The 25,806-nt window shown below is 42.9% G+C and overlaps 1 protein-coding gene across 1 annotated transcript in view; it reads left to right on the forward strand.

The window, feature by feature from the left end:
- The window catches only part of LOC116974396 (microsomal triglyceride transfer protein), a 48,417-nt gene that overhangs the window by 10,983 nt on the left and 11,628 nt on the right, over nucleotides 1-25,806 (forward strand). The window contains exons 4-13 of the mRNA XM_033022815.1: nucleotides 7,211-7,318; nucleotides 8,608-8,724; nucleotides 11,468-11,607; nucleotides 13,091-13,241; nucleotides 13,408-13,565; nucleotides 17,001-17,169; nucleotides 19,451-19,558; nucleotides 21,791-22,003; nucleotides 24,212-24,423; nucleotides 25,369-25,466. Coding sequence (XP_032878706.1) covers nucleotides 7,211-7,318; nucleotides 8,608-8,724; nucleotides 11,468-11,607; nucleotides 13,091-13,241; nucleotides 13,408-13,565; nucleotides 17,001-17,169; nucleotides 19,451-19,558; nucleotides 21,791-22,003; nucleotides 24,212-24,423; nucleotides 25,369-25,466 — 1,474 coding nt within the window. The remainder of the gene's footprint in view (nucleotides 1-7,210; nucleotides 7,319-8,607; nucleotides 8,725-11,467; nucleotides 11,608-13,090; nucleotides 13,242-13,407; nucleotides 13,566-17,000; nucleotides 17,170-19,450; nucleotides 19,559-21,790; nucleotides 22,004-24,211; nucleotides 24,424-25,368; nucleotides 25,467-25,806) is intronic.

Consider the following 25,806-nt stretch of genomic DNA (forward strand, 5'->3'; position numbering starts at 1 on the left):
ATCTTTCCCCGCTCACCTTAAACCTATGTCCCCTGGTTCTTGAATCCCCCACTCTGGGTAAGAAACTGTACATTTGCCCTATCTATTCCACTTATGATTTTGTACATCTTTATAAAATCACCCCTCAGCCTCCGGTGCTCCAAGGAATAAGGTCTTAGCATGCTCATTCTCTCCTTATAGCTCAGGTCCTTGAATCCTGGCAACATCCTCGTAAATCTTCTCTGCATTCTTTCCATTATAAATCCCATTCCTTTCCTTACCTGCCTTCAACCTACTCTTTCACACGTGCCCATTAAATGGTGATGGGAAGAAACCGAAGCACTGACATAGTCATAGGGAGAATTGCAAACTCCATACAGACAGCGCGGGAGGTCAGGATCAAACCTATCACTATTTGCCGTGTCCCTCTGCTGTCTTTTTGTTCTGAACTATTCCATGGGAATTAATTGTGGTGGTGAAATGTGCCTTCTTCCTTTACATTTTATTCCAGGTGCTGAATCATTGTTAAAAGCTTTGAATTTAGTATGGTGAGATAACTAAATGTAGAGCATGTATTGAGATTGTTTAATCATAATCTAAGAAGGAGCCAGGGAAAGCTTGCAGAATTATGCAGAATTTAAAAAAACAACGTGGTTAATGAATTTTATGCTATTCTTTGGAATATGGAAAACATCTACATACCACAAGAGAACGTACCACAAGAGAATCTGATTTACTTAATACTTAACCATTATCATTCACTTAACGCCAACTGCTGCGGACTACACTCCACTACTATCCTCACTCTTTTCTTCTTTTTCTTTTTTCTTTTCTCTTTTTCTATTATAGGTTAAAGTTTAAAAAAAAAAGAAAGAAGTTGTACAAGAAATGTAACATGTTGCATATTATGATTAAGATGTATGTACATTGCTTCTAATAAAATAAAAAAATTCAAATAAAATTAAAAAAAGAGAATCTGATTTAGAATAGTAAAAGGGAGAGTTTAATCGGTAACAGGATGCACATCATGATGGAGATTCAAGAAACTGCAGATGCTGGAACTTGAGCAGAAAAATGAACTGCTGAAGGAAGTCAGCATCTGTGGAGGGAACTGGACAGATGACATTTGTGGTCAAGACCCTCTTCAGACTGTTAGGTTATCTGGAGTGATGACGACATATAATGGCTTCCATAGGAGAGTAAGCACACGGAGCACTGATGGGGAGAAGGATTAATTGGCTCATGCCACAGGAGAGGAAGCTGGCTGCTTGTCTGTGCAAAGGGGCAGCAGAGGATCGGATCTGCCTCCACTCCTACGCCATGATCTAGTGCATATGTTGAATCAATTTTTCCACTAGTTTCAAAAGAAGTCTGTCAAGAGTTAACTGTTGTTAGGTAACCAGAAGTACCTTGATCTCCTAGTCATTACATCACCAATCTGATCAGGGAGTTGATCCCGTAATGTCTCGTTTTGGAATAAACCAATGAGACTGTGACACATAAGCTCAATAAGCAGAGAAAAGCTGCAGGTTTGCAGGGATTTGGCAGACACGTATTCAAAGTTCACTTTAGGATTTACCGTTAATGACCAGTGAAGGAGGAGCTATACAATTACTGGTGTTAAAGGTTATTTTCTGTGCATCAGCCCCAGTTTTTCAGTATTTACTGATGCCAAATCTTCAGGAGTGTCCTGGATTTACTGGTGTACAAAGTTTACCCCCCTGTGCACTGTTCTGATTGGTTAAAAAAACGTGTGCATTTTTGTATAATGTACAAAATGTGGGGGCAGCACTGTGGCGCAGCGGTAGAGTTGCTGCCTTACAACGGGTTCGATCCTGAATAAGGTGATGTACGTCTCCAAAGAGACGTTTGTAGATAAATTGGCTTCAGTAAAAACTGTAACTTTTCCCTGGGGTGTAGGATAGTGCTAGGTGTGATTGCTGGTCGGCGTGGATTCGGTGAGCCGAAGGGCTTGTTTCTGCGTTGTATCTCTAGACTCAGTTCTATAAGTTTAATTTTCAGTTTAGTTTATTATTGTCATGTGTACAGAGGTACAGTGAAAAGCTTTTTATTGTGTGCTATCCAGTTAGTGAAAAGGCTATAGATGATTACAAGCAAACCTTCCACAGTGCACAGATACAGGATAAAGGGTATAATGTTTAGGGCAAGATAAAGTGCGATTCAAGATAGTTTGAAGGTCTCCAATGAGGTAGATGGGAGGTCAGGACCGCACCCTAGTTGGTGAGAGGATGGTTCATTGCCTGATAACAGCTGGGAAGAAACTGTCTCTGAATCTGGAGTTGTGTGTTTTCACACTTCTGCACCTCTTGCCTGATGGGTGAGGGGAGAAGTGAGAGTGACAGGGGTGAGACTGGTCTAATATTAACAGTGAAGATGTAGAAAGGGCCATTGGAGCGGACAAATCAGGTAGTGAGGATTTTGTTCACTTCTCTGCTGGCATGGGAATAGGAGCTTTGAGCTGATTAATATGTCAGATGACCACTGGTGTGGTGGGGCCATGGGACATTTTTTAGAATTTATTCTGATGGAGTATGTAGAAGGCATGATGTTAGTTTGCAAATGACAGTAAAGTGGTTGGTATCGTAAATAGCAAAGACAATTACCAAAAATAACAGCGGGATTTTCATCAGTTGGGCAAATGATCTGAAGAATGGTTAATGGTGTTTAATGCAGATGTGCAAGATGTTACAGAGAGTCTTTCCCCAGAGTAGGGAAATCAAGAACGGGAGAACCTAGATTTAAGGTGAGAGGGGAAAGATTTAATAGGAACCTGAATGGCAACTTTTTTACACAGACGGTGGTGGGTAAATGAAACGAGCTGCCAGAGGAAGTGGTTGAGGCAGATACTATAACTATATTCAAAGGACATTTGGAAAGGTACGTGGATAGGAAAGGTTTAGAGGCATATGTGCCAAATGCAGTGAGGTGGGATGTGTAGATATCTTGGTCGGCAATAGCAAGATGGGCTATAGTCCTGTTTCTGTGCTGTATGACTCGTTGGAGGGTGACATTGGCTGATAATATTTTTTATTTCAAAATAGACTTTATTCAATTGATAAATATATACAATTCATGAACCGTGCGAAAGATTCATCCGACATTTTCGGAGACTATACAAATTGTTCAATACAATTTTTTTCATTTTTTTCAAATTCCACCATAACTGTCCCCCACCCATGCCACTCATGTGGCCCCTGTCTACTGATAATATACACATTTATTGTCCCTGGTTGCTACTGAACTGAAGAAACAGTTAAGTGTCAACCACATGAATGTATGTGGATTCACCTATGGCCCTGAGTGGGTCGGAATGACACATATTCTTCCCTGAAGGATCCAGTAAATCAGGATTTTTTCTGGTAATCTCGTAGTTTTGCAGTCATCATTATTAATTTTTGCCTTTTATTCCAGCTTTATTTAATAAATTGATTGATTGAAAGATACAGCATGGAAGCAGGTCCTTCAGCCCACCGAGTCCACGCCGACCATCGATCACCCGCTCACACTAGTTCTCTGTTATCCCAGTTTCTCATCCACTTCCTACACACCAAGGATAATTTACAGGGGACAATTAACCAACACACCCTCACGTCTTTGGGATATGGGAGGAAACCGGAGTACCCGGAGAAAACCCACGCAGTCACAGGGAGAATGTGCAAACTGCATGCAGTCAGCATCCGAGGTCAGGATCGAACCCGGTTCGCTGGTGCTGTGAGGAAGCGGCACTACCCGCTGCCCCATTGTGCCGCCCAGTTGGAATTAAATTCCCCTGTTGTTTTCCAACCAAGGATCAAGGCCTCTGAATGCTGGGCAGTTATTTATTTATTAATAATGAAAGCATCAGGAATATGACCAACCAGAGTTGCAAACCTGATTAAAACTGGCATAAAATGTTCAGTTTGCCATTGCATTAATCACATGGAGAAGGTATCAAGAGTGGGTCTGACCATCCGCAGCTTACAACATCCAAGGACTCTTACTCCAGTCCCCAGACAAATGCAGACTCCAAAATCACCTTGACTTATTGCTTCAACCGCAACAAGGTGTAACTGCTTGATGCTGATGCTAAGTATAGTGTCATTACTTTTTATCTGGCAACATGATCCTAGGGGACTTGGCAGATACAGTATCACTTGTCTGGAGCAAATTATAGGGCCTGTGTTACCTTTTCCACTTTGAATTTCTTGTGTGCCTAGCATAGATAGGGTAGACAGACAGAACCTTTTCCCAGGGTGGAAATGTCCAAGATGAGAGGGCATAGCTGTAAGGTGAGAGGGGGAAAGTTTAATGGAGATGTGCGGGGTACGTTTTGTTACACAAAAGTGGTGAGGGCCTGAAACGCACTGCTAGGGGTGGTGGTGGAGGCAGATACGATAGTGGCGTTTAAGAAGCTTTTAGATAGGGACAGAAGTGCAGGGAATAAATGGATATGGATCATGTAGAGACAGATGAGATCAATTTAACTTGGCATCATGTTCATAGAAACATAGAAAATAGGTGCAGGAGGAGGCCATTTGGCCCTTCGAGCCTGCGCCACCATTCATTTTGATTATGGCTGATCATCCACACTCAGTAACCAGTGCCCACATCCCTTGATTCCACTATCCCCAAGAGCTCTATCTAACTCTCTTTTAAATTCATCACAAACATTGTGGGCTGACCCATTCCTGTCTTGTACAGTTCTATGTTCGGAATTGTAAATGATTCTGCACTAATTGTGCCAATTGGGCCAGGCGCAGGCAAGTGGAGCTAGCTAATTAGGCATCTTGGTCAGCATGGACGATTTGGGCTGAAGGGCCTGTTTCTGTGTTGTAGAGCTCCGACTGTGTTGTAAATGAAAGACTTTGACAAACTTTGTTGCTTTGCTGGGTTGCTGCCTCAGCACATGAAGGGTGTACTCTAGCTCAGTGGCGCAATGCATGATAAGGTGTTAATTGCACGCTGAGCAAAGTTCAGCTGAATTATTGGTTAAAGGTTCAATGTCTTGGCTCCCAGAGCATTCTAATATCATATAACTAACGTGGAAGTTCAAAAGACAGATGCCCTGCTGCCATATTGCCATAAAACATAGAAGGAGGTCATTCAGCCCATCACATCCTCACTAGCCCACAGAACGATCATGTTCTCTCACATATTTTCACTGGGACCTATTCTCCCCACAATCCTGTCAATCGTCCACAGATACTACTATACTAGGGACAATATATTGTGGCCAGTTAACTTATGATGCAAGAGGAAACCAGAGCACTTGGAGGAAATGCATACAGTCACAGAGAGAACATGCGAACTCTATGTGGACTGTAGTTTAGTTTAGTTTAGTTTAGATATACAGCGCGGAAGCAGGCCCTTCGGCCCACCGGGGCCGCGCCAACCAGCGATCCCCGCATATTAACACTATCCTACGCACACTAGGGACAATTTTTACATTTGCTATGCCAATTAACCTAGATACCTGTACGTCATTGGACGGCACGGTGGCGCAAAGGTAGAGTTGCTGCCTTACAGCGAATGCGGCGCCGGAGACACGGGTTCGATCCCGACTACGGGTGCTGTCTGTACGGGGTTTGTACGCTCTCCCCGTGACCTGCGTGGGTTTTCGCCGAGATCTTCGGTTTCCTCACACACTCCAAAGACAGTATCGGAGGTTAGGATTGGACCCAGATTGTTGGAGATGTGTGGCAGAAGCTCTACTACCTGCATCACTATGCCACCCCAATGTTTTACATAACATTAAACATAGAACAATACAGCATAGGAACAGGCCCTTCGCCCCACAATATCTGTGCTGAACATGGTGCCTAGACCAAATGTTTTCTGCCTGCACATAATCCATATCCCTCCACTGCCTCCATATCCATGTGCCTATCCAAACGTTTCTTAAAGGCACTATCTTATCTGCCTCATCCAGTATTCCTGGCAGCACAGCACATTCCTGGCACTCAGTACCATCTGTGTAACAAATCCTGTCCCGCACATCTTGGTTATACTTTGCCCTCTCTCACCTTAAAGCCATGCCCTCCAGTAATTGTTTTTTTCCCATCCTGGGACACACTGTGACTGTCTACCCTATCTATGCCTCATAATGTTATATACTTTAATTAGAATATACTTCTACCTGTAGCACCAATTGTTAAATAAAATGGATCTGTGGTTTATCTATTCTCTTTACCTCAAGCAATCTCCCACCTTAATTCCAATAGAGATTAATTGGGACAAGCTTCACCCTGTTCTTCCCTATGGCTGGTCCGGATAGAATTGCTGCATATAGGATGTTCTTTACAAGCCGGAGGCCAGGATTCATGCCTTTATTCCATCAGGGTTTTGGCAAACATCCCCCATTCATAAAATGATGTCATCCAAAATTCTTTGGTACATTGCCTAACTTGCATTAAGACCTGTTCACCCATCACACGCTTTGCTTGACGACCTAAACTTTCAGTCCAGAGCACCGGTTTCAAAATACATTTTGTTATTTTCAAATAATTGCGTAATTTTTGGTTCTCTTCTTTTTTTAAATCTTCTTCAGCCAAAAATACTAAGATTTCTCCTGTTTTCCAAACGTAGCATTTTGAGCAGCTTCGGTTTTTAAGTTTGTTTGGTTGTTTGTTTGTTTGTTGTGCTCGCGAACTTGCACAAAGTCCGTGAGCATTGCCACTTTTCATTTCACTGCACATCTCGTATGTGTATGTGACGAATAAACTTGACTTGACTTGACTTGATCAACAGCAGTCGTGGTTTCAACTGCCTGGCCTGAAGCTCTCGAATTATCATATATATTTTTTCCTTGTTTAAAACTTTTTAAAATCAAGTTTAAAACTGATTTACCTGCTGGAATATGTCCTTATGTTTGCTCTGTGTCAATTTTTGTGTTGTTAACTTCAGTTTAGATTTGTTCATTGTCACATATACTGAGGTACAGTGAAAAGCGTTTGTTGCATGTTATCCAGTCAGCGGAAAGACGATACATGATTAAAATGGAGCCATCCATAGTGTGCAGAAACATGACAAAAATGCTACCATTGGAGTAGAGGTTTAAAAGCGTGGAGCGATTGTAATACGTGATGGCAGATCTACTTCTATGATCGGCACACGGAGTAACCTGCTTAGGCACCATCTTGGGTGAAACAATGTTAGATGTTATTACCATATCAATTGTCTTTTATTGGATGGTTCTTCATTGTTTCTGCTTCTTAATTTTCTCATTCTCCAGGTGAATACCTTTTACTCATTTTCAAATGAGCCAGTGGTGCTTCAGAACATCAAGAGAGGCCTGGCCAGCTTGTTCCAAGTACAACTCAAATCCACAACTGCCACTGAGGTAACTAGTTGATGAAATGCTCTGTGTATCCTCAAAGTTGTGAATAGGGATAAACGAGAGGCCAAAAATAAATTTGAATTTACCACTGAATATGTTTGTGTCCCTGGAATTAACTAATCTAGTTCATAATCCATCTGAATAGGCAGCTAGACAGGGAGACACAAGGAACTGCAGGTGCTGGAATCTTGATCAAAAGACAAAGTGCTGCAGTAATTCAGCAGAGTAGGCAGCATCTGTTGGAGAGTGTACAATCAGTCTGAAGAAGGGTCCCTATCCGAAACGTCACATTCTACAGGATGTGTGACATTTTGGGTCGGGACCCTTCTTCAGAATTAAAGTAGAGGGTAGGGGGGTTGGGGAGGAGGTGAAGAGCTGGAGGCGAGCAAAGGCCAGGAACAATCAGGACCAGCCACAAATAATCTCAGGCAGGGCTTTGCCTGGTAGGTCCATTGTTGGCTTGGGAAGGTGTAATCTCAAGAGAACATGGAACGGACAAGGGAGGAGGGAGGGGGGAGGGGAGTATGAGATGAACTTACTTAAAATGAGAGAATTCAATATACATTCCTCTGGGTTGTAAGCTACCCAAGCAAAATATGAGGTGCTATTTCTCCAGATAGCGTGTGACTTCACTCTGACAGTGGAGGAGGACCAGGTCAGTATGATCAGTAAGGTCAGTATGGGAATGGGATGGGGAGTTCTAATGATTGACAACCGATGATTGAGATCCTGTAGGCCAAGGCGGATTAACCGTAGGTGTTCAGCGAAACGGTCGCTGAGTAAACGTTTGGTCTCGCTGATTAACAGGAGCCACATAGGGAACATTGGATGCAGTAGATTAGGTTAGAGGAGGTACACATGAACCTCTGTTTAAACTGAGAGGACTGTCGGGGACCATGGAGTTGAGGGTGGAGGTTTAATGATAGCAGTTACCCACTGCAATCTGCTTTCACACCTCAATTCCATTGACTTAATGAAATGTGTTCACTTTCTAGTGGCTGTAGGTAGGCAGGATACTGGTAATATATGCTGGCTGACCAATGACAGCCTGGTTGGGTCGTTTAGAGACAAGAGGTCATGATGAAATCTCGAGGAATATTTACAACTGGAGTTGGCAACTCTTGCGAGGAAGCAAGTTTGCTCCCTCTTTGTTTCATCTCTAAATTTCTTGCTCATTTAATAAAAAATTTTAGGCTTCTACTCATTTTCCCTTACGCTCTCCTTGTTGTTTTTTCTCTCATCCATATTTCAGTTGTTCTCACTCTGCTCACTCTTCCTCTCGTGATCTGTAGGTTGACGTCTCTGGGAAGTGCAAGGTTAACTACCAGCAACACCATCAGCAGCTCACCAAAGTGAAGAAGCTGGACAGCTGCAAGATGGCAAGGAGAGGGTTCACCAGTCACACCAAGGTCAGTGTCTAAAGGACATCTTTCTGCTGGCTTTCTGGCATTTGATGTCTAAATGTCTTTTGGTGTCTTTTCACACAGTCATTTGATAAATAAATGTCATTTGATGTCTTTTCACACATAGAGTGGTGAATCTGTGGAATTCTCTGCCACAGAAGGTAGTTGAGGCCAGTTCATTGGCTATATTTAAGAGGGAGTTAGATGTGGCCCTTGTGGCTAAAGGGATCAGGGGGTATGGAGAGAAGGCAGGTACAGGATACTGAGTTGGATGATCAGCCATGATCATATTGAATGGCGGTGCAGGCTCGAAGGGCCGAATGGCCTACTCCTGCACCTATTTTCTATGTTTCTATGTCTATGTAATATAATACACAGGTGTATGTAAACATTCAGGAAGCTGGGATGATTTACAGAGACTTATGTCCAATTTAGAGCAGGAACATTCAGCACGCTCATTGTTTAGACAAACTCATTCTTATTCTTTCCTGACCCCTCTTTATTGATGATGAACATTGAATTCTCCAATTTTAGACAACTTCACCCATTTCCTCTCCCCTCCTATCCCTTACTGCCCCTGGTACACAACCATTTCTCCCAATATTTCACCTCCTCTCCATTGTCAACCCCCCCCCCCCGCCCCCATCCCTTTCCATCAGTACCCCTCCCTCAGTTCATTCCTCTTCTTTTGTCTCCTTTTGTCACCCTTTTGGCTTTTTCACCTCAAGCCTATATCCACGCATCTGGCAATCAAAACAAATCCTCATCTGATCGTGTGGATGCTATTCAAAACTAAGCTTTTCACCGTACCTCAGTGAACGTGACAACAATAAACCTAAACGTATCGTACAAGACTAAAAGCAATAAGCTGAATGGTAGTCCTTGGATCAAAGAAAGAAAAGACAAGATTAAATCGAGGGATTCAAGGCTGTGAGAGGTTTTTATATTGTAAACAAGAAGCACTGTGTCCAGTTGAGTTGGTCACTAACTAGCTGCTCAACCCTTAACCCCAGTATGGTTGCCTAAAATAATGGTATTACTTGATTGTATTTTTAAAACATATATTAACTGGTGTGTATTGTGTTTACAGGCCTTTTATGCTGCTGCAAGTAAGAATGTAATTGTTCCGTTGTCAGTACATATGGCAATTAAACGCGTGTGGCAAAGAACTGCAGATGCTGGTTTATACCGAAGATAGACACAAAATGCTGGAGTAATTTTTTTAATAGACTGAAGATAGACACAAACTCCAGCATTTACTCCTTTACAACTTTACTCCAGCATTTTGTGACAATTAAACACTCTTAGACAATAGGTGCAGGAGCAGGCCATTTGGCCCTTCGAGCCAACACCGCCATTCAATGTGATCATGGCTGATCATCCCCAATCAGTACCCCGTTCCTGCCTTCTCCCCATATCCCCTGACCACTATTTTTAACAGCTCTATCTAGCTCTCTCTTGAAAGAATCCGGAGAATCTGCCTCCACCGCCCTCTGAGGCAGAGAATTCCACAGACTCACCACTCTCTGTGAGAAAAAGTGTTTCCTTGTCTCCGTTCTAAATGGCTTACTCCTTATTCTTAAACTGTGGCCTCTGGTTCTGGACTCCCCCAACATCGGGAACATGTTTCCTGCCTCTGGTGTGTCCAAGCCCTTAACAATCTTATATGTTTCAGTGAGATATCCTCTCATCCTTCTAAACTCCAGAGTGTATAAGACCAGCTGCTCCAATCTCTCAGATTATGACAGTCCCGCCATCCCGGGAATTAACCTTGTAAACCTACGCTGCACTCCCTCAATAGCAGGAATGTTCTACCTCAAATTAGGGGACCAAAACTGCGCACAATACTCCAGGTGTGGTCTCACTAGGGCTCTGTACAACTGCAGAATGACCTCTTTGCTCCTATATTCGATTCCTCTTGTTATAAAGGCCAACATGCCATTCACTTTCTTCACTGCCTGCTGTACCTGCATGCTTACTTTCATAGACTGATGTACAATGACCCCCAGATCCCGTTGTACTTCTCCTTTTCCCAACTTGACGCCATTTAGATAGTAATCTGCCTTCCTGTTTTTGCTACCAAAGTGGATAACCTCACATTTATCCGCATTAAATTTCATCTGCCATGCATCTGCCCACTCCACCAACCTGTCCAAGTCACCCTGCATTCTCATAGCATCCTCCTCACAGTTCACACTGCCACCCAGCTTTGGATCATCTGCAAATTTGCAAATGTTACTTTGAATCACTTCATCCAAATCATTGATGTATATTGTAAATAGCTGCGGTCCCAGCACCGAGCCTTGCGGTACCCCACTAGTCACTGCCTGCCATTCTGAAAGGGACCCGTTAATCCCTACTCTTTGTTTCCTGTCTGCCAACCACTTCTCCATCCATGTCAGCACTCTACCCCCAATACCATGTACCCTAATTTTGCCCACTAATCTCCTATGTGGGACCTTATCAAATGCTTTCTGAAAGTCCAGGTACACTACATCCACTGGCTCTCCCTTGTCCATTTTCCGAGTTACATCTTCAAAAAATTCCAGAAGATTCTTGACTCTTGATTCTTGACAGTGTGTAGATTTAAGCACATTGTTAAACCATGGAGGAAAAAAAAATGTTTTATGTAGCCTTGCTGAGGAATTTTTATACAGTTATTTTAAAATGAAAACCTTTGACAATAATCTGAAGAGTTTTCAAGTTTTTACTGCATGTAGTTTAATGCTGCACTGATTTTATTTTTCAGGTTTTAGGAGTTAATACCACGTCACTATCAGTGAGCATTTACGTAATGGAGAAGAATTTAATCCATTCAGTATTATCGGAGGAGCATTATCTGATATCTCTCAATCTTTGGCAAGAACTTGCGGTTAAAATTGTATCAATGTAAGCACTTAATATTAATATTTGGGAACACAGGGTGAAAAATTTACTTTTATATCAACTAAACAGGTTCGCTTCTTAATACATAGACAACTCACAAACTTTTAGTAGACCAGTTCAAAACTTTATTTATTATCGGCCGATGGAAGGGAGGGAGAAGTCTAGTCAAGTGAGCAATATAGACACTTCACTGTCCTCATCCACTTCTCCGAACAACAGAATTACATCGTTTTATATAGTGTTTTTTTGTCACCTTAGCACATTCCACAAACATTAGTCATGGTCAGAGGTACAGGAAAATAAAAGTTTCTACAGAATGCATCACATCAAAGACATTTTGTCATATGGTACAAGATATTTTATATATTAAAGACATTGGCCATTTGTTAATACCCCTTAGATGAATCTAGTTTCCTCTCTCGTCACTTCCTCCCTCACAAACATCGGACATTTGGTGCAAGGCATTTTACATATCAAAGACATCAGCCATTTGTCATTGCCCCTTAGTGAGATCAATTTAGCTTCTTCTCTGCTTCCTCTCTCGTCACTTGGTAGACAAATGTTAGTCATTCATTATCTCAATACACAGCAACCTGAGGCAAGCCTAGACCTGCCTTTCTGTATTAATCTACTGGAGAAAAGCCTGATTTGAGACTAAATATAAGCTGTAAGCTTTTCTTATATTTTTAACATAATTCAGCCTTATCAAGGGAACTGAGACTAAAAATAGGTAATGCAAAAAACAAAGAGTTGCATTTCTGTAGCTTCTATGATGATGGAGGGATGTTGCAAGGTGCTCTACAATCAATGCCATGGCTTCTGTAGAGTTGTTCCTGCGTTGTTCACAAAATGTCAGAACTGAGGTTCGTGCACCATAGAAACTTTACAAAACTTAGTAAAAAATGTTTACAAAATGAGGTTCAGATTAGTAGACATTTTGATAGACATTCTCACTTATGGTAAATAAATAGTCATTTCTAAAACATCTTTATACCTTGAAAGAGTGGAACATTGGATATTACAGCACAATGGCACAGCTGTAGAGTTACTGACTACGGGTGCTGTCTGCACGGACTGTGATCGCTTTGGTTTCCTTCAATATCCCAAAGACGTGCAGGTTTGGAGGTTAATTGGCTTCTGTAATTTGTAAATTATTCCTAGTATGTGGGATAGTGCTGGTGTACAGGGTGATTGCTGGTCAGCATGGACTCGGTGGGCCGAAGGGCCTGTTTCCGCGCTGTATCTCGAAAACAGAAACCAGCAGTGGATGGAAATCTGAAATAAAAACAGAAAGCCAGAGGTAGTCATCAGGTCAGGCAGCATCTGTGGAAGTAGAAAGAGTATAAGATTTTATTCTGCTTCTTTCTTCACAGGTACTATCTGGCCTGATGAGTATTTCTAGTATTCTTTTGAATTCCATTCATGTATTGCAGTCAGCATGGACTGCAGTCATACTTGCAGTGAAACCATTTCTTTCTTCTTTTAGACAGAAGTTGGAGTTTCTAATGATAGCACCCGGACAGAAAGAAATCCACGGAGATCTGATTAGCAGTCTTATTAATTCGGTGAATCCCAAGTATGTCCCCATCTCTCTGATTTCTGGAGTCGTCAAAGCAGGATGCAAAGGATGTCCTTCAGTAAGTACTCAAACTTATTATATTTAAAAATTCCTCATGCTTTCACCAGTATGTTATGTTTGGAATGGAGTTTGTCAAAGATATATTTTCTCGATCTTTTTCAGCCAGTCAAATTCATGTAGTAATCCCTTGAAAAGGTTCAATCAATTTCTCTTTGCCTTTGCAGCTTGCTGAATACTGGCAGTCTATTCGCATTCAGCTGGAGCCTGAGAAACTCGCCAAAGCATCTGCCTCAAGGAACTTCTTAACTTTGATTCAGGCTCTGAGAAAAGCTAAGAAGGAAGAGATCCTGCAAATCCTGAGAAATGAGAGTGATAGCATACTGTGAGTTGCACATATTTCTGCTTCTCATTCATGCACGTGCACGTGTAACTCTTCTTATGAGAACAAAACACTTTGTGAGGAACAGGTGCTTCATTTGCAGAATGATGCCGTTTCAGATGATAAATCCTTAGCATACAGGTCAATGTGAATGTTGTGCAGACTCCCCTAGATGTTTGTTTGCAATCACTGTTTACAAACCCCTTCCAGGCCTCACACCTCCCCTTTGACCACTGAAACATATTTAGTCATATACTGTAGCACAGAAACAGGCCCTTCGACTCAACCTTGCCCATGCCGACCAAGATGACCCATCTCCACTAGTCTCATCTGCCAGTGTTTTGCCCATATCCCTCTAAACCTTTGATATCCATGTACCTGTCCAAATGTATTTTAAATGTTATTATAGTACCTACCTCAACTACCTCCTTTGGCAGCTTGTTTCATATATCCATCACCCTCTCTGTGAATAGTTGCCCCTCAGGTTCCTATTAAGTCTTTCCCCTGTCACCTTAAACCTATATCCCCAGTTGCTTGATTCCCTTACTCTGGGCAAAATACTGTGTACACTTATCCCATCTATTCCCCTCATGATTTTATACGCCTCTATAAGATCACCCCTCAATCCCTGCGCTCCAAGGAATAAAGTCCTAACCTGCACAACCTCTCCCTAGAGCTCAGGCCCTTAAGTCCTGGGAACATCTTTATAATTGTCTCTGCACTCTTTCCAGCTTAACAAAATCCTTGTTAAAGCAGGGTGACCAAAATTGAACATAATTCTCTAAATGTGACTTCATCAACGTATTTCTTAGTAATGTCATGACTGCAGGAATGAAATTTCATTCAAACCTTGTCTGTTTGAATGACAATAAAAGGCATTCTATTCATTTCTATTCTGTATTGTCCAACTGTAACATAACATGTCAACTTCTATACTTAATACCCTGACTGATGAATACTAACGTGCCAAAAATCTTGTTGACCACCCTATCTACCTGTGACTCCACTTTCAAGGAACTACGCACCTGCATTCCTAGATCCCTCCACTCTTCAACACACCCCAAGGCCCTGACATTCACTGTGAATGGTGGTCTAGTCTGATTTCCCAAAATGCAAACCTGGCCTGGTTTGATTTCCCAAAAATGCAACTTTTCTGCATTAAACTCCATTAACCATTCCTCAGCGCTCTTGCCCAACTAGTCAGTAACTTACCTCACCGAAGCATTACTGCTGTGACCTCAGTAGGTACTAAATCATGTGTAGGCGGATAAGAGTTGGTCTTGGCATCATATTCAGCGCTAATACTGTTGAGTGGAAGGGCCTGTTCCCGCACTGAAATGTTCTGTGTTCTACATTCTAGACTTTGGTGTTTCCTAAACCTCATTCTTTTCAACTGAGCTATTAGACATCTGTCACTGTGCCTCCTTATTCTGTATCAGATTTTGTTTGAAAACTACCTCAGAGCAATTTACCATGTCAATGATATATGTAATTGTATTTTTTTTGTCAATACTGTTATTTAAAGCTATTATCAAAGACAGGTCAGAGTAATGTTTTACAGTATCTTTCCGTCCCTCCAAATCCAGTCAAAACCCAGCTCCCCACTGCTGAAACATACATTTTGGCCATTCTCCCTATTGCAGGGAGTGGCCTGCTATCTTGGTAAAAGAATGAGTTGAAGTCAAGATGAAACATGGAGTTGGGGGTCATCTCTGGGAACAGAGTGATATTGGTAGTCAAAGAGGGATCCACACATAGAAAAACAGAAGAGTGTAGAAATACCCAGCAGACTATAGAAATACCCAGCAGACTATGTAACATCTGTGGAGCAATTGGTTCCGTTCAGTTCCATGACCATCGTCAGGATTGGGGGAGTTAGAAATTAAAAAGGTTAAACTTGTGGAGAAAGTGAGGTTGCAGAGGGCAGGGAGGACGAGGGAAGGTCTGTGATAGGCGGAGACCAGGGGAGATTTAATCGTCTGCGTTGATCTGTCATTTTCACCCCTTATCCTTCCATATCTCAATTTCTTTCTCCCCTGACTGAGTATGAAGAGGGTCTCGACCTGAAATGTCACCCATTCCTTCTCTCCAGAGATGCTGCCTGTTCTGCTGAGTTACTCCAGCATTTTGTGTCTATCTAATAGTCTGTCTCTAATTGTTTGAATCGTGCAGAGCAGTGAACAATAAAAGTTACATTTGGGGGAAGTATAAATGGGAAGAGATGAATAATACCTGAAATTACCAGAAAAGAGAAAAATAATCTAAATGAGTGTGGTACAGCTGGTAGAGCTGCTGCCTCAGTGTCAGAAACCCGGATTCGATCCTGGCCTCAGCTGCTGTCTGCGCCGAGTTTGCACATTCTTCCTTTGACCTTGTGGATTTCCTCTGAGTGCTCTGATTTCCTCCCACCTCCAAAAGATGTGCGGATTTGTAGGTTAATTGGTTTCTGTAAATTGTCCCCAGTGTGTACGGAGTGGGAAACTGGGATAGCAAAGGATAGTGTGAACGGGTGATTGATGGTGGGCATGGACTCGGTGGGTCGAAGGGCCTGTATCTTTGTATCTCATGCTGTATCTTTAAACTAAACTCTAAACTATACAAGAAAAGGTAGACACTGATATCTTGAGCAAAACACAAAGTGCTGGAGGAAATCAGTGGGTCAGACAGCATCTGTGGAGGGAAATGGACAGGTGATGCTTCAGGTCGGGACCCTTCAATATTGGAAATGGCTAGAATGGCTGATTATTTGAAACTGTTAAAGTCACTCTTGACCACATAAGGCCCCATCAAGGAATGAGGAGCTGTTCCTTATGTGTACACTGGACTTTGTTGGGACATTGTAAACAGGGGTAAGTGTGAATTGAATGTTGGTGAATTGAAGTGACAGGCAACTGAGAGCTCAGGGTCACTCTCACAGACTGAGTGGAGATGTTCCATTAAGTAGTCACCGAGTCTGTGTTTGGTTTCCACAATGTACTAATTACCATGTACTTGGGAGCAAACACATTATCTTTCTTTCAGAACCTTTAAGGGTGGCGCAGCGGTAGAGTTGCTGCCTCACAGCACCAGAAACCCGGGTTTGATCCTGATTATGGGTGCTGACTGTACAGACTTTGTATGTTCTTCTTTTGACCATGTGGGTTTTCCCCGGGAGCTCTGGTTTCCTTCCACATTCCAAAGCCGTGTAGGTTAATTGGCTTCGGTAAATTGTTCCTAGTGTGTAGGGTAGAAGTAGTGTATGGGTGATCGCTGGTCGGCGTGGACTTGGTGAGCCCAAAGGCTTGTTTCCATGATGTATTTAAAAACATTAATTAGTGCCTATTATAGTATTTATTAAAATCTGTCAGAAAGATAATTTGCGAGGAAGACTTACTGTACTTGCCTCTTCTTGCAAAGGTCTATAAACATTTCCACTCACCTGCTTTCTCTCACTTACAGCCCCCCATTAGTCGATGCTGTGACCTCTGCTCACACTGCTGCTTCTTTGGCAGCGATGCTGGAGTTCCTGGATTTTCGAAATGACAGCAGCTTCATCCTGCAGGAGAGGTTCCTGTATGCCTCTGGCTTTGCCCCTCATCCCACAGAAGAATCGCTCAAAGCCTTAATGGTTAGTATTTTCAGTTCTACAATTGGTTCAGTCAGATTTGTCAACGTATCAGCACTAACCGTCTTTTAAATTTACCTTCTAATTATCGCCTTCCGCTTGGAACCAAAGATTTATGGCATGTGGGTGCCTTGAGTCATGTCCTTTGTCTAATTGGACATTCTGCCTCTGAACAGTAAGGCTAACCAAAGTTTAGGATCTTGGCATCGATTAGTTTGATTTTTTTGATTGTACATTAGATATTGCAGGCTCAGAAAGTGTCCCTCCTAATCTCGTTCCCACCAACACAAAGCACCAACATAATTGCATACTCTCCCCTCAGTGAACACTCAGCACACCATCTTGTCCCCTCTCACTTCAGACAAGAGGTACAAAAGTTTGAAAACGCAGACCTCCAGATTCAGGGACAGTTTCTTCCCAGCTGTTCAGGCAACTGAACCAACCTATCTACAGCTAGAAAGGGGTCCTGACCTCCCATTTACCTCATTGGAGACCTTTAAATGATCTTTAATCGGACTTTATCTAGCGCAAAATGGTGTACCCTTTATCGTTTATCTGTACACTGTGGACTTGATTGTAATCATATTTAGTCTTTTCTTTGACTGAGTCGCACCAAAAATACTTTTCACTGTACCTTGGCACACCCGACAATAAGAAACTAAACTAAACTAAACTCACATTCTGAGTACTATGGTTAGTACTATGTTGTGCTGCTGCAAGTTAAAAAAATATCGTTTTTTTTGGGACATATGACAATAAAATTTTGATTCTTCTTATTAACTGAATGATTGATGTTACCAAAGAACAATCTTTTCACAATTTCACCTTAAAACAACATATTTTACAGTGAGGGGGGAAAAGATTTAATAGGGACGTGAGGGGCAACTTTTTTTACACAAATGTTGCTAGGTACATGGAACAAGCTGCCAGAGACGGTAGTTGTGGCAGAAACAATTAGACAGGTACATGGATTGGATAGGTTTAGTGTGATACAGGCCAAATGCTAGTATCTAGTGTAGATGGGACATGTTGGTCAACATGAGCAAGTTGGACCGAAGGGTCTGTTACCACACTGTATGACACTATGCGTAATCAGGTATTAAAGCTACTTACACTTGAGTGTAGAAATATGAGGATTTTTAAATATTAAGGGTTTACTGTTAAAAAGAAAATCAGATGTAGATCTTCATCTGTTCATGGGATTTGTGGATCGCTGCAGACAAGCCTGATATTTATAGGCATTCCCGAGCACCTCTTGAACTGAGTGGTTTGTTCAATCAGGTCAGAGTGCAGGTATGGGCTCAGGACGACTCTGGAGTCACCAGCCAGTAGTGTGATCACCGACCAGAAAATGATCGGGTAAACCATTGTGGAAGTTTTATTTGAGGATTAAATGTGGACTCTCGGGACTTCCACCTGAAAGGCAGAGGTTCATTGTACTATTTAAGCAAATTAAGCTTGAAGTTATAAACAATAGGACCCCCTCCTGATGTCCAAGTTAGTTGTTTCAGTCAAATAATTGTTCTAATGTTGTACTTTCACTTGTCAATGCGCTGTTGTTCTAACCCAGTCACTATTATATACAAATAAAGGTACAAAGTGCTAGAATAAGTCAGCGGGTCAGACAGCATCCCTGGGGAACATGAATACGTGGCATATTGGGTTGCGACCTTTCGTCAGATGGTGCAGGCCCGAGTCGTCACCTATCCATGTTCTCCAGCTGAGTTATTCCCAGCACTTTGTGTCTTATTTTGTATAACCAGTATCTGCAATTCCTTGTTTCTACTATTGTATAGTGGGCAGGTGCTATAGACCTGCACGGGAAGGTAGACGCTCCCGCCCCCACGAGTCTCGGGCAGATGGGGCTCGTCAGCCTGGGAAGGCAGTCCATCTAGATGAGGGAAAACTCTGATTTAAAACCTCCACTGCCTTGTGGCCATATCCAGTCATGGAAAAGGCTCCTGGAGTAAACCTCAAGAAAATCCAGAGTCGGAGCCCCTAAAGCAGTTCGTCGTTGTCTACAACCTCGCTCTGGCAGCTCCTACGACGGCGCTGGTGCCAAACTGTAACGGCCCTGCTGTTCCTTTGGATCGATCAGCGACATGGAGAGGGGGGACGTGCTGCATGGGCAACAGCCTGTCCTCCATATGACATCGCCCAGGCTTGCATCCGACCAGGATGCATCACCCATGGTCAGTCATGACCGAGAGGGGCCTACTACAATTGTATAGTAACTGTGTTCACTTTTAATATTTGAGTTTTCTGTCAATTATTTTTATCGCAGGGATTACTTAATGAAAAAATTGGGAGTAACGATATCCGAGAAACTGTTGTTATTATCATCGGGGCCCTTGTCAGAAAATTCTGCAAGAAAGGACAGTGTGAACTACCGGTGAGTACAGAGAATTACTCTGGTGTGACTGTGGTTTTTCTTCAGAGAGAGAATTACATCAGGTCTATAGCAGAAAGCCAATCTATGTGATCAACTAATCGATATTGATGTATATGTCCCCTGTGAATCTTTTCCCAGCCATTTTAAGCCATTGAGAAAATATATTTTCTTTTCTTCCACATGTTTACTTACCTTTTCCTAATAAGCATCTGTTCTTTCACAATCTCTGCACTCTCTGGGTGAGCACAACCCAACAAAGGGCATTTAAGCAGTGAAAATCGCAAGTGGTTCTACCGAAGCACTATGAACAGCATAAAGGGCTACCATCTTGGAGACCCTCGGACTATCTTGAATCAGACTTTACTGGACTTTGTCTTGCACTAAACGTTATTCCCTTTATCCTGTATCTGTACACTGTGGTCAACCTGTTGCAATCATGTATGGTCTTTCTGCTGACTGGATAGCACACAACAATAAAGCTTTTTGCTGTATCTCGGTACACAAAAAAACTAAACTATTGATTGGGAAATGATCAATATGACTGTCTAAGAGGTAAGATTGAAGTTGCACCTTGTAGGAAGGGAGGAGTAGAGAGTTTACGGAGGTAACCAGTTCTCTCAAAAATTTGCAAGTCGAATTGGTAGTAAGGAAGGCAAACACAATGCTAGCATTGATTTCAAGGGCTAGAATACTAGAATATAAAAACAGGGATGTAATGCTGATGTTCTATAAGGCGCTGGTCAGGCCGCATTTGGAGTATTGTGAGCAATTTTGGGCACCATATCTGAGGAAGGATGTGTTGGCTCTGGAGAGGGTCCAGAGGAGGTTCACAAGAATGATCCCAGAAATGAGTGGGTTAATATATGATGAGCGTTTGATGGGCCTGTACTCGCTGGAGTTTAGAAGGATGAGGGGACCTAATTGAAATTTTTCGAATAGTGAAAGGCTTGGGTCGTGGCGCGACTGTGTTGCAGCGGCTCCTTCAGTCTTTTTTTATTTTTTTGTCTAGTTAAATGTAGTTGTGTTTTTTTTATAATGTTTTTAACTGTGTATATGTGGGGGGCGGGGGGGGGGGGAGGGGGAAACTGTTAAAAATCTCTTCCCTGCACGGGAGACCCGACTTTTCCCTGTCGGGTCTCCGTTGTCGTTGGGGCCTAGCACCGTGGAGCGGCCTCTAGCCGGAACGACCTGGGGGCTCCAGTCGCGGAGTCTGCGGAGCTGCGAACTACTCACCATCGTGGGGCTGGCCGGCCTCGGAGCGCGGGGAGCGGTGGTGGCTCGTTGCTGCGGTTCGACCCCGGTGTTTGGAAGCTCCAGCTCCAGCTGCAAACCTGTGGACTGGGACATCGGGAGCTCGCGGGTCCGGGTGGAGACCGCTTTTCGGAGCTCCCGCAACGCGACTTCTCCAGCCCGTGTTGCGGGGTTGGAACGACCCGGAGCGGGGCCGTACATCGCCCGGCGCGGCTTAATGGCCGTGGGACAGTCCAGCGCCCGACGGGGGCTGCAACTTTGTGACTTTTGGGCCTGGAGCAGGGCCGTACATCGCCCGGCGCGGCCTAAAATGGCCGTGGGACTTATCATTGCCCGTCTGGGCCTTCAACATCGGGAGAAAAATGGTGCAGGGGAGAGATAAGACTTTGCCTTCCATCACAGTGAGGAGGAGATTCACTGTGATGGATGTTTGTGTAAATTGAATTGTTTGTATGTCTTGTAAGAATTGTCTCTGGTTGTATGGCTGTTGAAACTAAGTTTTGTTTGAGCCTCACTGAGGTTCAAATGACATGTAATAAATATTCAATTCAATATTCAATTGGATAGAGTGGATGTTTCCACTAGTGGGAGAGTCTAGGACCAGAGGTAATAGCCTCAGAATTAAAGGGAGTTCCTTTAAGAAAGAGATGAGGAGAAATGTATTTAGTCAGAGGGTGGTGAATCTGTGGAATTCACAGAAGGCTGTGAAGGCCAAGTCAATGGATCTATCTCTGAAGGCAGAGATAGATAGATTATTGATTAGTACGTGTCCAGGGTAATGGGGAGTAGGCAGGAGAATGGGGTTTCGAGGGAGAGATAGTTCAACCATGATTGAATGACGAAATAGACTTGATGGGCCAAATGGCCTAATTATGCTCCTATCACTTATGACCTTATGACATTTCTTAAGTTGATGGAGTTTATATTGAATAATGTATTTTAAATTTCAGTATCTGACATTGTAATTTTTTTCCATTTCAGATAGTGATTAAAGCAAAAGAAATGATACTGGAAGGGGCAAAAGCAGCGACAACGGAATCTGAGATTCTGATGTACCTTCTTGCTTTGAAGAACGCCCTCCTTCCTGACGCAGTTCCCATTTTACTGAAACATGCGGAGGCTGGCTCTGGACCTGACAGCAACATTGCAGTCTCTGCTATCCAGAAATATGAGCAGCAATTCATCACAGAGGAGGTGAGATTCCACATCACTATCACGCTCATAGAATGTTAACACCCAGAGGACCATTGGTGGACCATTAGTTACAGACGCTGGTGAGGCCATATTTACAATCTTGTGTTCAGTTTTGGTCACCATGTAATAGGAAAGATGTTAAGCTGGAAAGGGTGCAGAGAAGATTTACGAGGATGTTGCCAGGACTCGAGGGCCTGAGCTGTAGGGAGAGGGCAGACTCGGACTTTATTCCTTGGAGGGCTGAAAGATGTGGGGTATAAAATCTTGAGGGGAAAGGATGGGGTAAATGCACAGTCGTATGCCTAGAGTAGGAGAATCGAGAATCAGAGGACATAGGTCAAAGTTAAGGGGGAAAGATTTAATACGAACCGGAAAGGCAACAAAGGGTGATGGATATATGGAATGAGCTGCCGGAGGAGATAGTTCAGGCAGGTACTATCATAACATTTAACATGCATTTTGGGCAGGTACATGGATCTGAATTGATTGGCCAGGTAGGCGGAGGAACGGTTGATGGAATTTAATACAGAGAAGTGTGAGGTGTTGCATTTTGGGACGTCGAACAAGGCAGGATCTAGACAGTAAATGGCAGGCCTCTGGCTAGCGTTGTAGAGCAGTGGGATCAAGGAGTACAAGTGCATGGTTCCTTGAAGGTAGATAAGGTGGTCAAAATGGCTTTTGGCACTTTGGCCTTCATCAGTCAGAGTATTGAGTATAGAAGTTGGGAGGTCATGTTGCAGTTGTATAAGACGTCGGTGAGACCGCATTTAGAATATTGTGTTCAGTTCTGGGCACCATGTTATAGAAGATATCGTCAAGCTTGAAAGGGTTCAGAAAAGATTTACGAGGATGTTGTCAAGACTAGAGGGTGTGAGCTATAGGGAGAGTTTGAGTAGGCTGGGTCTCTATTCCATGGAGCGTAGGAGGATGAGGAGAGATCTTATAGGGTATACAGAATCATGAGAGGAATAGATTGGATAGATGCAAAGAGTCTTTTACCCAGAGTAGGGGAATCGAGGACCAGAGGACACAGTTTCAAGGTGAAGGGGAAAAGATTTAATAGGAATCCGAGGGGTAACTTTTTCACACAGAGGGTGGTGTGTATGGAACAAGCTGCCAGAGGAGGTAGTTGAGGCTGGGACTATCCCATCATTTAAGAAACAGTTGGACAGGTACATGGATAGGACAGGTTTGGAGGGTTCTGGACCAAGCGAAGGCAAGTGGGACTAGGGTAGCTGGGCCATTGTTGGCCGGTGTGGGCGAGTTGGGCCGAAGGGCCTCTTTGATTCTAATGACTCTATGACTCTAAGGAACTGCAGATGCTGTTTTTTTTAATAAAAAGACACAAAGTCCTGGTGTAAGAAGGGTTCTGATGCAAAACATCACCTAACCATGTTTTCCAGAGTTATTTCAGCACTTTGTATCTATACAGTTGCGCGCATCCTAACTCAGCATTTATTGGCCATTCCTAAATTACCCATAGGAGGGTGATGGCCTGTCACTGTCTTGAACAACTTGAATCTTTCCAGTGAAGATCTGCCAATTAGATCAATCTCAATTTTTGATCTGTTGACATTGAAAGAATAGTGATACATTTCCAAGTCAAGATTTATTGGCACTTTTGTGGTACTTCCGTACGCTTGCTATTCTTGTCCTTTTTCAGTCCTACAGCAAGGAAATAGGCCCCTCCGCCTGACCCATCCATGCTGGCCAAGATGCCCCATCTCAGATAGTCTCATTTGCCTATGTCAGGTGAATACCCCTCTGAACCTTTCCTATCCATGTACCTGTCCAAGTCTTTTAAATGTTGTTATAGTACCTGCCTCAACTATCTGCTGGCAGCTCATACCCACCAGCTTATGAGTGGAAAAAGTTGCCCCTAAGGTTCCTGTTAAATCTTTCCACCATTAACCTTAAACCTATATCCTCAAGTTCTTGATTCCCCTGCGATGGATAAAAGACTCTGTGCATTCTCATTGACTATTCCCCTCATGTTTTTGTACATCTCTATAAGATCAACCCTCAGCTGTCTGAGCTCCAAGGAATAAAGTCCTAGCCTGCCCAGCATCTCCCTATAGCTCAGGCCCTCGGGTCATGGCAAAATCCTCGCAAATCCTCTCATGATTTTATACACCTTTTGGTATCAGGAGTCGTGTGTTTAGGAGGTGTTGTTAGAGGAACTCTCTGTCATGTTTTGTTTATGACCAGGTGAAAAAGGTGATGAACAGGATCTACCATCAAAGCCAGGGAATTCATGAGAAGACAGTGCGTGTGGCTGCTGCAGATGTCATCTTTAACAACAACCCCTCATACATGGAGGTTAAAAACATTCTCCTCTCCATCAGCGAACTGGTGCCTGAGATGAGCAAATATTTACTCGCAAGGATTCAGGATATTCTCCGCTTTAAACTTCCGGGCAGGTAGATGTGAATTTTGTGTTTTAGCATAGCAGTGAGTTTATGTGATCTGAAAGCCTGCCAGAAACAGATTCAACACTTAAAGAGAGGATCGGGGGGACCTGTAGAAAGGATTAATTGACACACTCTCCAAAGGACAGGAACATGACACTGGCCAACGTTTGGTTCGTTTAGAGAGATAGTGTGGAAACAGGCCTTTTGCATCTGTGCTGACCAGTGATTACCCTGTACACTAGCACTATCCTAAACACCAGGGACAATTTACAATTTTACAGAAGCAAGTTAACCTACAAATTTGAACGTCATTGGAATGTGGGAGGAAATCACAGCATCCGGAGAAATCCCACGCAGTCACAGGGAGAGTGTGCAAACTCAATACTGACAGCACCCATATTCAAGATTGAACCCAGGTCTCTGGTGCTGTAAGGCAGCAACTCCACCGCTATGCCACTGTGCCATTCCTATATAACTCTATTATATTTCCATGAACAACTTGGGACACTTTTGTATATTAACGATTCTACGAAGGAATATCCTATTTAAATTAATTTAGTAACAGTTTTCTGAGGCTGCTATTAAAGTTGCCGGTACTTTTGACACTTTAAAGCATGCCTCGTCATCATGGATCACCCCACTGCCTTCTTTCTCATTAGTGGTGGAATTCTCCTCAGAGTTGACGTCAGGATCCTTCCTTATACAGTAAATAAGATCTAAGGCGGAAGCTAAGCTGGAGTCTTCATGTGATTTAGGCTGTGATCATTTCCTTGAGTCCATTCAGACAAGAAAAATGTCATGAGGATCATGTACACAGGTTGCCTTAAAACTTATCATAGTTTAATTTTATGTTTCTTTAGCTCAAAGTTTATTTTTGAGTATGGTCAGTATGGTCGAGATCTTGCATTTGGCTAAAATGTATAGACTACCTGTTACTTACTTTATTGTTTGCAGTGACATGGTGTGGACGGTTCTGCAAGACACCGCTGTCCACAACTACGACCGTTTCTCCAAGATTGGTTCCTCATCGGCCTACTCGGGATACATAAAACGTATGTTAAGCCATCTATTGCTGGCATTTTTACAACTTCTAAACCTTTGACATAATAAAACATCCATTGATGCCTGACAGGATTATTGTCCATTCGGTACTGAAATTAATGCAAGTTTAGCCTGTCTCAAAGGGTTCAAAGATCACCTTATAGGAGGACAGTAATAAATGGAGATGGTGGGGTTTAAGAGGGTAATTTAGAGACAATGGCTTTACCACTTGAAGGCCTGTCCATTGTAGTAGGATCAATTAAATTTAGGATACAAAGAGGCCCGAGCCAGAGGGGAATGGAGATCTTGTTGAGTTATGGGATCAAGGATATTGTGATGACACAGAGGGGC

This window comes from Amblyraja radiata, chromosome 1, assembly GCF_010909765.2.
Source record: "Amblyraja radiata isolate CabotCenter1 chromosome 1, sAmbRad1.1.pri, whole genome shotgun sequence".
NCBI classification, from domain to species: Eukaryota; Metazoa; Chordata; class Chondrichthyes; order Rajiformes; family Rajidae; genus Amblyraja; species Amblyraja radiata.